This window comes from Phyllobates terribilis, unplaced genomic scaffold (assembly GCF_046119375.1).
Source record: "Phyllobates terribilis strain yellow unplaced genomic scaffold, ASM4611937v1 Scaffold_1__5_contigs__length_1240528914, whole genome shotgun sequence".
In the NCBI taxonomy this organism is placed as follows: domain Eukaryota; kingdom Metazoa; phylum Chordata; class Amphibia; order Anura; family Dendrobatidae; genus Phyllobates; species Phyllobates terribilis.
In genome coordinates, this window is record NW_027362761.1 from 234,119,340 (window position 1) to 234,133,629 (window position 14,290).

At 40.2% G+C, this 14,290-nt stretch overlaps 1 protein-coding gene across 1 annotated transcript in view; it reads left to right on the plus strand.

Annotated features, from left to right (window-relative positions):
- The window catches only part of RNF212B (ring finger protein 212B), a 190,031-nt gene that overhangs the window by 157,223 nt on the left and 18,518 nt on the right, over positions 1 to 14,290 (plus strand). Inside the window, exons 13-14 of the mRNA XM_073666158.1 lie at positions 7,421 to 7,454; positions 11,994 to 12,067. Coding sequence (XP_073522259.1) covers positions 7,421 to 7,454; positions 11,994 to 12,067 — 108 coding nt within the window. The remainder of the gene's footprint in view (positions 1 to 7,420; positions 7,455 to 11,993; positions 12,068 to 14,290) is intronic.

The window sequence follows — 14,290 nt, forward strand, 5'->3', positions numbered from 1 at the left end:
AATTTTTATTACATTTCAGGTCCGGTGACAAGAATGTCAGAGCTGATGCCCTCTCTCGCTTATTTCTGTCCGAGGACCAAGAGGAGGATCCTCAACCATACAAGATGGTTACTGTCGCTCCAGTCGGCCTGTCGCAAATTCCCCCAGGAGAAACCCTTGTGGCAGAATCCGAGAAGGAGCAAGTTTTGTAATGCGGCCACTCGTCCAAGGTGGCTGGTCACGCGGGACAAAGGAAGACGCTAAAATTGATTTCTCGCCACTACTGGTGGGCATTCTTGAGGAGGGAGATCTATGCTTACGTGGCTGCCTGTCCGATTTGTGCCCGAAATAAAGTCCCCAGACGACTTCCTACTGGTTCTCTCCTGCCTTTACCCATGCCATCTGGTCCATGGCAGCACATAGCAATGTACTTCATTACTGATTTGCCAGTATCCGAGGGTTGCATCGTCATCTGGGTAGTCGTGGATCACTTCTCCAAAAGTGTCTGCTCTTCCGTCTGCTCCTGAACTGGCTGACAGCTTCATCAAACATATTTTCCGCCTGCATGGATTTCCTCATCACATTGTGTCCGATTGAGGTTTGCAGTTCACTTTCAGATTCTGGCGAGCTCTCTATAAACATCTTGGACTTCTCCTCGGCCTATTACCCTCAGTCCAATGGGCAAGTGGAGCGTGTCAACCAGGTCCTGGGCAACTACCTGCGACATTTCGTCATTGCCCACCACAATGATTAGGTGAAATTACTTCCCTGGGCTGAGTTCTCGTACAACAATCACGTTGGTGAAGCCTCGGGAGAGTCTCCTTTCTACATTGTGTTCGGTCGGTGACTGTTCCTTCTGATGTCCATGCGGCAGATGTCCTCTCCAAGGATTTTGTAAAGTTGTGGGAGGACACCAAAGCCACTTTAGAAGCATCCTCCGCCCGTATGAAGAGACATGCAGACAAAAGGCGCCTGGACCCTCCGTGCTTCCGCCCCTGCGACAGATTTGTGGAGGTTTCCATCGTTTCTACTTAGAGATCAGCAATTTAAACTGGTAATGCAGGAATGGTGGGAGAAATATTCCTATTTTAACTTGGTAGACAATATAAAACCACAAGTTTACTAGGAAGCAGGAAAGACAGTTCTAAGAGGAAAATTGATAGCCTATGTACACACATTAAAGAAAAAAACTATTATTAAATATGAAGAATTGCGCAAACAATTGAGAAAAAGTTATGTGGATTTCCAACAACAAAACATTGAAAAGAATAGAGAAGAATGGAAAAAGGCTAAAACTGGACGGAAAAAAAAGTTATTTAGGAGGTCACAAATGAAAATTGATCTAAGTAGGTTTGGGTACAAGACAGGGAAATTATTGGCAAAGGGGAGAAAAGGAAAGAAAAACATATTAAAACTAAAGAACAGACATGAGATAGTGATGGATAACCCGATAGAAATAAGCTCAATCTTACGAGAGTTTTATGCAAAATTATATATGGAGGAGACGTCGAGTGAAAATGGTAGTGAAGAATTACAGAATCACAATTACCATATATACTCGAGTATAAGCCGACCCGAATATAAGCCGAAGCACCTAATTTTGCCACAAAAAACTGGGAAAACGTATTGACTCGAGCATAAGCTTAGGGTGGGAAATGCAGCAGCTACTGGTAAATTTCCCCATCATGGTAATTATTGCCCACTCATCACCAATCCTGGCATGCATGGCCCCCTCATCCCCAATCCTGGTATGCATGGCCCCCTCATCCCCAATCCTGGTATGCATGGCCTCATCATCCCCAATCCTGGTATGCATGGCACCCCCCCATCCCCAATCCTGGTATGCATTGCCCCATCATCCGCAATCCTGGTATGAATAGCACCCCTCATCCCCAATTCTGGTATGCATGGCCCCATCATCCCCAATCCTGGTATGCATGGCTCCCCTCATCCCCAATCCTGGTATGCATGGCTCCCCTCATCCCCAATCCTGATATGAATGACCCCTCATGCCCAATCTTGATATGCATGGCCCCCTCATCCCCAATCCTGATATGCATTGCCCCCTCATTCCCAGTCCTGATATGCATGGCCCCCTCATCTCCAATCCTGATATGTATGGCACCCCTCATCCCCAATCCTGGTATGTATGGCACCCTCATCCCCTAATCCTGGTATGTATGGCACCCTCATCCCCTAATCCTGGTATGTATGGCACCCTCATCCCCCAATCCTGGTATGCATTGGTCCCTCATCCGCAATCCTGGTATGCATGGCCCCCTCAGACCCAATCCTGGTATGTATGCCCCCCCCCCCATCCTGTATCCTGGTTTGCATGGCCCCCCATCACTGCACACATTAAAAAAATAAACACTCATTCTCACCTTCCTCTCCTCTGCTCCAGTGCTGTGTCTTGTTCTGACAGCAGCAGCTCGCCTCCACATCTGAGCAGCGCATGACGTCACTGCCATGCGCTCTCAGACGCCGAGGCGAGCTGCGGGGATATTCACTCCTCTCCACACCGGGACTATGTGCGTGGATAAGAGTGAATATACCTGTTCTTTAATGGCGTGCGCACAGTGTCAGCAGCGCCGCAGCTCCCGCTACGCCCATGGGTGTGGAGAAGGATGAATATGCGGGCACAGAGGATCACTGAGACCCAGCGATAGCTGCGGCGCTGCTGATACTATGCGCACGTTATTAAAGAAATTAATATTCACCCCTCTCCACTCCCATGGGCGTGGAGAAGGGTGAATATTCATTCCCCTTTAGCAGCGGGCACACGTGCAGCAGCCGGCTCCTGCGTGTTCCCCGCTTCCCCGCCGCTGCAACAACCCCATCACTATCCACCACCAGACTATGTATATTCTCAAGTATATACCCAAGTATAAGCCGAGGGGGGCTTTTTCAGCCTAAAAATGGGATAAAAAAGTTGGCTTATACTTGAGTATATACAGTACTTTTGTTAAATGCTCCTATTACAGAGGAAGAGGTAAAGAATACTATTGGTGGTCTACCGGTTGGAAAAGCGCTGGGTCTGAATGGATTCACACGGGATTTTTTTAAGGTTATGGTTCAGCAGATAGTCCCGACATTAACTAGATGGAATAATGAACTACTGCAAGTGGGAGATCTATTGACAGGAGCTAATGCAGCACACATTAGTCTGATACCAAGGGAAAGATATGGAAGATCCGGCATCCTATAGGCCGATCTTCCTGATAAATCAGCATATTAAAACAGTATCTAAACTTATGACTAATAGGCTGGCGGAAATGCTCCCAATGCTGATAACGCCTTCACAAGTGGAATTTGTGAAGGGAAGGAGTGCAGTTACAAATGTTAGGTGGACATTATTGGTTTTAGATGCAATAAACAATGAACAAAAAAATCATGGCAGATCAGCTCTGATCACGTTAGATGCAGAAAAGGCATTTGATAAGGTAAAGTGGAGGTGGATAGGTAAAGTTTTGGACAAAGTGGGACTGGTGGGTAATTTTAGAAATTTTATGAACGCATTATATACCAACCCCACAGCAAAAATCCACACCCCCGGTCATTTATCGAAAAGCTTTCCACTTGACAAGGTGACCAGACAGGGTTGCCCTCTGTCCCCACTCATATTTGACTTAGCATTAGAGTCTATGGCACGTTATTTAGAGCAAAATACAATGTTTGAAGGGATATCAATAGGCAATACTAAACTATCAGCCTCATACTTCGCGGATGATATTATACTTTGCTGAATGTGTTGAATCTCATGGAGATATTTGGTAGTTTCTTGGGCTTCACCTTAAATAAAAGTAAATGTGAGATCCTCCAACTGACAGATAAAGAAAAGCATACGATGAAGAATAGAGAAATGTGGGGTATCAAATTTGGGTAAAAAACAGGAATCAGTTTGTATCTTAAATTTCCCGCCAGTCATAAAAATTCAACGGGAGTTAGATGGCAAAATCTCCCTTTGAGCCTCCTTGGTAGGATTCATCTACTAAAAATGATGAGCATCTCAAAACTAATGTATCCTTTACAGACCATCCCTGTACTTCTAAAGCACTCAGATGTGGAAAAAATGAACTCAGCAATCAGAAAATTTATTTGGAAAAATAGAAGGCCCCGTATAAAATTGAGTACATTGATGGCACCAAAAGAAGGAGGGGTAAGGCTATGTGCCCACGATGCAGAAATGAAGCGGTCATTTCTGCATGTCCTTGCCCGGAAAAACGCATGCGGAATTTCACACGCGTTTTTCACGCGTTTTTGAAGCATTTTGGACATGCGGAATTGCCTTGCGTTTTTCTAATGCATTGGGAAGGCAATTCCGCATGCGTGAACGCACAAATAATAGACATGCTGCGGATTTTTCCACACATCAAAAACGCTGCGGAAAATTCCGCAGCATGGGCATTGAACTTGCGGAATGACATTGGGGAACATGGGAGACGGATTACCAAGCGTTTTACAAGCGTTTACGCTGCGCAAATTCCGCAGCAAAAATGCTTGAAAAACGCATCGTGGGCACGCAGCTCATAGGAAAACCCTGCATTTCAGCAATTAAAAGAGAACAAACTGGAAATCTAAAGGAGTCCATAAAGTGGCTAATTTATTGCGTGAAGTGGAGGATAGGTGGATGTCTTGGAATGGGTTTTCTGCAAAGTATAAACTAAGTGAGCACCAATCTTTGCAGTATGGACAAATTAAAGGTTTGATTATGTCACAACTAATAAAAGTTAGAGAAGAAACCAAAATAAATTTGATGGCTAAACTACTTTTTGATGGAGTAGGCTCACAAAATATATCCACAGTAGTTTTCTTTTCCATATTTGTTCGGGGAAGGTAGATAGGGATATATAGCAGAGAAAGGGAAAAAAGGAAACTTTGGCACTTTTGTTCCACTCAGTATGTCTGATAACAAAAAGAAGCATATTAAGGCTCAGGTAAAATGAATGCACCCCGAACAGGAAAGTTATAAGTCAATTGAAAGAGTTGTTTCATCTGGAATGGTTAGAAGCAGAACGTGACAAAGAAAAAAAGTATAAGAACACATGATAAAATGGAAATGCTTTTCGCTTAAACATTATACAAATGAAGCGCTTATCGAAATTATGAAACCATTCAAGCAGACCAGTTGCTACTTATTAGAAGACATAGGGGGAACTCTAGGAAAGCTTAAAATACTATGTACTCAGTCCGTTGTCTGAATGTTTGTTAATGTCTGGAAGATAAAGTAGAGTTACTAAAAAGGAAAATAAAGTGTTGCACAAGGAGAGAGGAAAGGAAAGATTCTATGTAAGTGAATTTTGATGATATCTTTTGTTTTATCTGCATGTGGGGGGGATGGGGGAGAAAATTAGAGGTTGATTTATTACATATATTTGTTATGACCATACAACTAGATGACAATTGGAAATTTTAACCAAAGTGATTGTAAGAGTTTATTATGTGTCTATATAAGTTAAAAATTAATAAAAAGTTGTTAAAAACATAACATACCTAAAAAAGACAAGAACACAATAAAAAGGTATGTAAAAAAAACCTCCACTATAAAACACATTAAAAAAACAAGAATCGCTTTTACCTGGTTTGGTAGAAGCGCAATCTTTAAGATGAACATTCTTCCTTGGATCTTGTACATTATACAGGCTCCCTCATCTTTCTTCAGGAGTCTTTCAGCGGTCAAAACTAAGTTCATATGGTCTGGTCAACCTCCCCATATCAGAAGAGCTATTTTATATTGTTCTAAGACTTCAGGGGTTATAGCTTTGCCTGATTTCAGATCTTATTACATAGCCTCCCACCACTCTAGAATCTTGAACTGGTGTAGGAATGGTGCTGGTAAAGCTTGGTTCGAATGGAGCAAAGCTTTACAAATATCCTTCTTTCTGCGACTCCATGGCTGGACTTGTCGCTTGTTAAATCACTCAAAACACATCCCACAATCGGGGCTATCCTTGCTTGTACCAATCCTGCAGTCCGTTCATATATCATACCGCAATCCTCCTCCATGTATCCCATCTTGAGTAATCCTCTTTTTCCCCGGGTTTGGAGGACAATGTTTTCCGTACCTGGCTAAACAGTGGCTGCTTCAAAGTATCTCACTTTGGAGCCGGGTGTGTCTGGCCCTCAAAGAAAGATCTACTTGGCATCTCCACTCCCGCTCCCCGGGGAACTTGGAGAGTTGGTCAGCTTTCCAATTTTTTTCATCACTCCTTCCCAGACCTTTTTACAATAATGTCAAGATGACTTGAAGCAGCATGCAGGTGTACAGGACCTCTAAGACATATTTTATCCTTCTCATACTCCTTGAACCCTCAGATCCACCTGCCACCCATTTCCAAATCCAATGGGAGGCCGATTTTGGACTTTCTCTATCAAAAGAAAAGTGGAGGCGTATTTTTACTTTAACACATAAATCATCTCTTTGCTCTCATGTTCATGAGGCTGGTTATAAATTTCTGTCTCAGTGGTATAGAGTCCCAACTCCTCTACACTCTATTTTCCCTGAAGTCAATCCCATGTGTTGGAGATGAGGAAGGTGACATGTCTTGCGTTGGCTTATTTCTGGATGAACAAAGCGGTCGGCAGTCTGAAAAGAGATTGAAATGTATGTTGCCACCATACACATTAGACTGTCGGCCAAACCTGTCTATACCTGGAAGTTTGGTCGACATTAGTCTGTGTTTGGGGACCTTTAAACTTTCTTCCCAGCATAGACATACCTCTTATCTCATTAGTGGGCAATCTTACTTAGTGGTTGACTGTTATTTATCTATCACTAATACAAAATAGGCATGTCAGTCACAGCTTCTGTACGCTAAGCAGCAATGCAGGTTCTCTTTGAAGAGCAGGTATGGTGTGCTATGAGATATAAGCAACATATTACTGACAAAATACAGAAACAGAGCAACATGTATTCTACTATTCTTCAATTGTGCAAAAACCATTGAAATGAGCTGGATCATATGTTGGTATAAGTGCAATGTGTAGGTGCATGTTCACACTGGCCATTTAACAGACAAAATCTAAGATAAAATCAAAATAAGCATATACCCTGCAGTAAGTAAATAAATAAATGAATAGTAATAGTACATGTAAATAACAGAGGTTTCTTAATTGACACTATTTTGATCAAAAAATACATAAAAGCCATATGTTCCAGCTAATTTCTTTGGTTTTGCATTAGTTTTTTCGTTCTTTGTACCAACAGGGGCGTGGCTCCCATTTTTTGACTTGGGCATTTTTCTATATAGCTTTCCATGGCCAGGTGCATCACAGTTGGGTCTGGGTCCTGCTGTGTTCCCATCTATATTGAGGTCTGCTGCTTACATGTACTATTACTATTTACTTGCTGCAGGGTATTTGCTCATTTTGTTTTTATCTTAATGTTTTATTCTTCAGTTGTATCAAATAGAAAAACTGACTAAATTTGATATATCTTCAGGTTCATCTTTGTCTGGGCACAGCTTATCCTCTCGGTAAGGTATTTACAGATCAATAATTTGTCCGGTGAAGAGTATGTAGTAAACTGTTGATATAAATGAAGAGATTCTATTTTCAGGTTAATCTTTATCCATATACCTTCATCACCACCTGAGAAGATTTGGTGCAACCAAGTAAAATATGGTTGGCTACTAAAGGCCCCGTCACACTAAGCGAGATCGCTAGCGAGCTCGCTGCTGAGTCACAAGTTTTGTGATGCAACAGCGACCTCAGTAACGATCTCGCTACATTTGACACTTAGCAGCGACCATGCCCCTGCTGTGAGATCGCTTGTCGTGTCGGAAAGGTCTGGACATTTCTTTGATCGTTGAGGTCCCGCTGGGTAGCATGCATCGGTGTGTTTGACACCTTACCAACGACCTTGTTGACGACTCAGACACAGAAACACATAGGCGTGCATCGTTATACAAATCGTTACGGGTCACCGCATCATTGCTGCGTCATTGGGAAGATCTGACTGTTTGACATCTCACCAGCGACCACATAGCGACACAGCAACGATCCCTGACAGGTTGTATAGTTGTCGGGATCGCTGTAGCGTCGCTTAGTGTGACGGGGCCTTAAGGAGACATATTGGAGGCAGCAACTTTCCCTGTCAATAACTACCAAATGTTGAGGGGGTGATGTTTAAAGTACAGCTGGGGACAACAATGAAGACTAATTTAATTGGTCTCTTCAGCTGTGATAAGTTTAACATAGCCCCACCAGTAGTAAATTGCTGAAGTGTATTTGTGTTGAACATTCTAATCCCATAAGTGATACTACTTATTTTAAATACATGAATTCATAAAGTATTTTTCAAACCATTGGTACTGTCCAAACAATGTAATTGAATTAGCGATAAAATGTTTTTTCTTCCTTACGGTTTATTTCGAATACATGAATTCATAAAATATTGTACAAACATTTCTGTTGATACTGGACAAAGAAAATGTATTTGAATTAGTGATTAAATGTTCGATAATTAAATTAACTATTTTGTATGAACAGTATCATTTGCAATAATAACGATGAACATGTTTCAATGCTCCAACTGTAACTGAACAATCGCCTTGGATCACAATCAATTAATCACTCAGTCATACCTATTTAAGATTTGAATTTCCACTCCTCTAAATGTCTAATGAACAAACAGTCTGCATTTACATCACACAGTTTTCAGAAAGATAAAAAATATATATTTTTTGCTCACATATACGATTTCATGCATGATGAATGAGTGGTTTTGGACATATCATTCAGTCACTCATCCCATTCACGTTACACAAGTAACGTGATCGCGGGCCACTGATGGGTGGGCATGACAACCCTGAGGTCTGCAGCAGACCCCAGTGGTTGTCATGTAATGATCGCTATGAGCACCACCTAGTGGTCGGCGCTCATAGCACAGGAGCATTTCTGCTACATAGAGGTGATCTGCTCATCACCTCTATGTAGCAGAGGCGATCAGACAGTTGCTGCTTCTAGTCTCCTATGGAGACTATAGGAGCAAGCAAGAAGTGTAAAAAAATGTTTTTAAAAATATAAAACAAATATAAAAGTTTAAATCACCCCCCTTTCTCCCCATTCAAAATAATTAAAAAAAAAAACACATATATTTTGTATCGCCGCGTTCAGAATCGCCCGATCTATCAATATAAAAAAAATAATTAATCCGATCGGTAAACGGCGTAACGAGAAAAAAATTCTAAACGCTAGAATTACGTTTTTTGGTCGCCGCAACATTGCAATAAAATGCAATAACGGGCGATCAAAACATCGGATCTACCCCAAAATGGTATCAATAAAAACTTCAGCTCGGCGCGCAAAAAGTAAGCCCTCACCCAGCCCCAGATCCCGAAAAATGGAGAAACTACGAGTCTTGGAAAATGGCGCCATTTTTTTTTATGCAAACTTTGGATTTTTTTTCACCACTTAAATAAGAAAGAACCTATACATGTTTGGTATCTACGAACTCGTAATTACCTGGAGAAAAAGAATTGCAGGTCAGTTTTAGCATTCAGTGAACGTGGTAAAAAAAAAACAAACATCTGTGTGGTATTGCACTTTTTTTGCAATTTCACCGCACTTGGAATTGTTTTCCCGTTTTCCCATACACGATATGGTAAAACCAGTAATGTCGTTCAAAAGTACAACTCGTCCTGCAAAAAATAAGCCCTCACACGGCCATATTGACCGAAAAATAAAAACGCTATGGCTCTGGGAACAAGGGGAGCAAAAAGCGAAAATGCAAAAACGGAAAATCCCAGGGTCCTTAAGGGGTTAAATCCCAAATCTCAAGTTTCTAGTTTCTTTTATGTCAGATTTCAGTAAAAAGAAAAAAAAAAACATTTTGGGGCCAGAGAACAAATTTTACTCGTCCACGTATAAATTAGGATGTGTATTAATTCAAATAATGTGCTTTAAAAAAGTTTATTCTACTTGTATGCCAAAGTCTAGAAAGTAAAATATGGTGTACGGCACTCAGGTTAATGGCGCTTGAGTAAGGGTTCCAGCTAGGGTTGAGAGAGTATGTTCTATCCGAGTATGCTCGGGCCGAGCTCCGAGTATTTATAGCTGCTCGGTGATATGTTTGAATCGCTCCCGTGTGCATGATTTGCAACTGTTTGACAGCTTTATTACTTGTGAGGAATGTGTAAGAAATAGACATTCCTCACATGTAATAAAACTGTCAAACAGTCGCAAATCATGCACATGGGAGCAATTCAACCATATCACCGAGCAGCTACAAATACTCGGAGCTCGGCCCGAGCATACTCGCCGAAAGGGTTAATAGAACATACTCGCTCATCACTAGTTCCAACCCGTTATTACTATATTCCAAATACTCAGCACTCAATTTCGAGTTCAAAAAAATAGATTCTTTAATTATATTTTTTATATGCAATCCACAAAAATGTGTAACGTTTCGACCCGTATATCGGTCTTCATCAAACACTGTATACATACAGAAAAATAAAAAAATCTGAATTATTATTCCATACAGAAACATAATTTAACTATTCCAGAGTTGTAATCATATAGGGGAATTTTCATAATATACATATATCAATGTTGGAAACATACATATGCGGATGTCTAGATCAATATATCAAGTATTATATAGTTTTTTATGTTATAACTAGAGTGAGACAGCTGGTGAGGGAGAGAGACAGCACCATACTAATGTGAAATACATGATTTCTGAAGTGCGATATACAGGCAGTATTTCTCCAGCAATCCAGTAAGCTTGTACTCCATAATGTTCCTTTCTTTTTTTTTTTTTTTCTTTTGTATCCTCATGTCATGTCTTTATATTTTGGTATACTCTATGGTGGAAGTCCTCTGAGACCCGAAAATGAAAATGCAAAGGGTCTACTACCATCACAATCCTAATGGAGATCATACTTTTATGTTATTTGTACCTATTTTGAAACTCACTATTGAAAACACTTGAGAAGATTCACTGTAGTTATAACATAAAAAACTATATAATACTTGATATATTTATCTAGACATCCGCATATGTATGTTTCTAACATTGGTATGATAATTCCACTATATGATTATAACTCTGGAATAGTTACATTATATTTTTGTATGGAATAATAATTCTGATTTTTTTATTTTTTCTGTATCTATACAGTGTTTAATGAAGACCGATATACAGGTCGAAACGTTACACATTTTTGTGGATTGCATATAAAAAGTACAATTAAAGAATCTATTTTTTTTTAAATTGAAATTGAGTGCTGAGTATTTGGAATAAAGTCTAGAAAGTGTCAGGCCAAATCCGATATTCTAAAACATAATTTTTCATAAATTTAGAATACACAAATACAGTACCAATCAAAGTGTACACACCTGAACATTCAGTTCTTTCCTTACTCTTATTGGCATATGCATATTGTAGATTCAGACTAAAGGCAGCAAACTCATTAAAGATCACAAGGAGCAAATGAACCTCATAGAATCCTAGAATGTTAGAGTTGGAAGGGACCTCCAGGGTCATCTGGTCCAACCCCCTGCTCAATGCAGGATTCACTAAACCATCTCAGACAGATGTCTGTCCAGCCTCTGTTTGAAGACTTCCATTGAAGGAGAACTCACCACCTCTCGTGGCAGCCTGTTCCACTCGTTAATCACCCTGGTGTAAAACAAACCAGGATATGTGTTAAATCTTAAATTCCTTAAAGTACCTCCCTTTTGAGCTACATACACACCGGTGTTAGTGTTCTGAGAGAAAAGGATCGAATTTTTTTCTCACTTGTCATCCTAGTTACATCAGTTTCATTCTCATTCCTTTTTTCTACTGAAGCAAATAGAAAACTTTTTTTATCCATTGACTCTTAACAATGCATAAGTTAGCATGGTTGAAACTCAAATGGACCCCTTAAGTACAAAGTATGTTTTCCCGGTTTTATCCATGTCTCACGGATAGTCTTTAATGGCCCAGTCTGCTCCGCAAAAACGCTTCATACCCTAAGTGGCTTAACCTCACAGACAAACTGTAAACTGAATCTCTTCTATTTTAGTGACAGGACCCCTACCTCAAGTAACCCGTTACATACTCCTAATGAAAGCAGCAACATTCGCAGAACTAATTCAGGTAATAAAAAACATATGGTAAACCTTATGAAAACAGACCTAGAATCACAAGCACTGTTTTTAAATCATCAACTTAAATGAGAGGCTTTATCACAGACTTTGGTGGCATACTGTTGATATGCAACTACAGGCCAATTCAGATTGGCATGGTGCTAAGAAAAAAGTTGTGCCCCTTGTGTTTCTGTTGTCTTTTTATTTGCCTGTTTCTAGTTGGCATTGGACAGTGTAATCTCTCTTAGGGTACACTGACACTAGCGTATACATTAAAAAATCGTTCCCATTCTCTTCCAGTGAAGTGATACGATTTTTTTCCTCACTCGTCAGGTGTGCTGTCTGTATGCAATCCATTTTTTTTTTTACCCACCAGCTATTAATCTTTTACAGGACCATTTACAATTTCCTACAGAATTGCAATGTATCCATAAAAATCGAATGGCATACCGATGGTCTGTATGGCATCCGATTTTTTTTCTCACACCCACCAAATTTCAAAGTGAAATTGCATGCTGCGATTATTTTTCCTCATGCCCAATACAGCTAAGAAGAAATTGGTGTGAGTGCAATCCGATTCTTTTTATCGGATTGCACTCATCCAATTTATACGCAAGTTTGAGAGAACCCTTAAAAGGGATTGACGAGGTTATGTCAGAATCTAAAAACCTTAGAAATACCAAAAATAATCATATGTAGTTGGGATTTGCTTTCATCATTTATGTAGCTAGAAATAAATTTTATGCAGGTGAACACAGCCCTTACCTTTGTTTATTTACATTTTTGCAATGGACATTAGTTTGTCTTCACACACTACACTTCCTCCATCTTTTCCTTCCCTCTATGTTCCCCATAGCCAGAGCAGCACTTGTCTTCTCCCCGTCTCTGAATACGGTCTGTGAGGATCTGTAACTTCCTGTCTGAGCTTGAGATTCCATAATACCGCCATTGTGTTCTATCCTTCCCTGCTATATATCATTTTTTTTCCTTGTATATATGTCTTATATATTTATATATACGGTAGGGATTCACGATCTGTGGCAGCTGTTAGAGTACACACAGGGATCCAGTTCTTGTGTCCAGTTTATTACAAAAGTCCATAAACGATTACAGCTCACAAATGTAAACTGATTTTTCTCTACACAAAGGTGTGATACAATAAACAAAACAGTTCCCAAAGCAGATAGGGGCTCACCTGTTCAGAATAAAGTCCACTCTCTCCCACTGGTAGAGACTGATTAGCACATCAAGGTCTTTTTCTCCTCAAACACACAGACAGCTCCAAGACTGCTCAGCTGACTTATAAAGCCCCTGGAAAACCTGGATTGGAGATATGAGAGCTACTATTCCCATTAAAAACTTTTCAGCAACCTACAGCTGCTGGAACCTCATCTCCGGGACTTGCATCACCGAGGCTAACAGTGCTCAGCATAAATGAGTACACCCCCTTTGATAAGTAACATTTTAAACAATATCTCACTGAACACAAGAACAATTTACAAAATTTCGACAAGACCAAGTTTCAGAACATTTTTAGAACTTTTTTTAACACATCATGAGAGTAAAGTTACTAATATAACTTTAAATACAAAAATCAGTTTTGCTCAAATTAGTTGATGCAAAAATGAATATACCCCACATCAAGAACATTTAGGCTATGTGCGCACGTTTAAGATTTGAATGCAGAAAATTCTGCAGCATTTCTGCATCTGTTGCCAGGAAAAAACGCGCGTTTTGCCGCGATTTGACACGTTTTTAATGCCTTTTATAATGCAGGTTTTTTTATGCGTTTTTGGACATCAATGAATACTTTTTGGAGCTAAATAAAGATATTTGAAAAAAGAAACGTGGGACATTGCTTCAACCCTTGGATTACCGTCAGACCTGGGGTGAGTATATTGGTTAATTTAATTGATTAAAGAATGTGTCTGTTGTATTTCGAATAAAGTGTTTACTATGTGTGTGTGTGTGTGTTTATTTAACTCTTTATTTACTTTAATTAGCTATCAGTAATGAAAGGGTCTGATTGACACCTTGTCATCACCAAAAAAAAGGGCTAGGTGTCAGCTAATCCCATACACCCCATCTCATTAGCATTTCCATTCAAGTCATTTCTGGGGCAGCTGAGAGCTTCTATTTTTAGCCTAGGAAGGTGCCATTACGCAAACATGTTCCCAGGCTATTAATAGCAGCTCACAGCTGTTTCATTAGCCGCTATGTTCCCACGATCAGC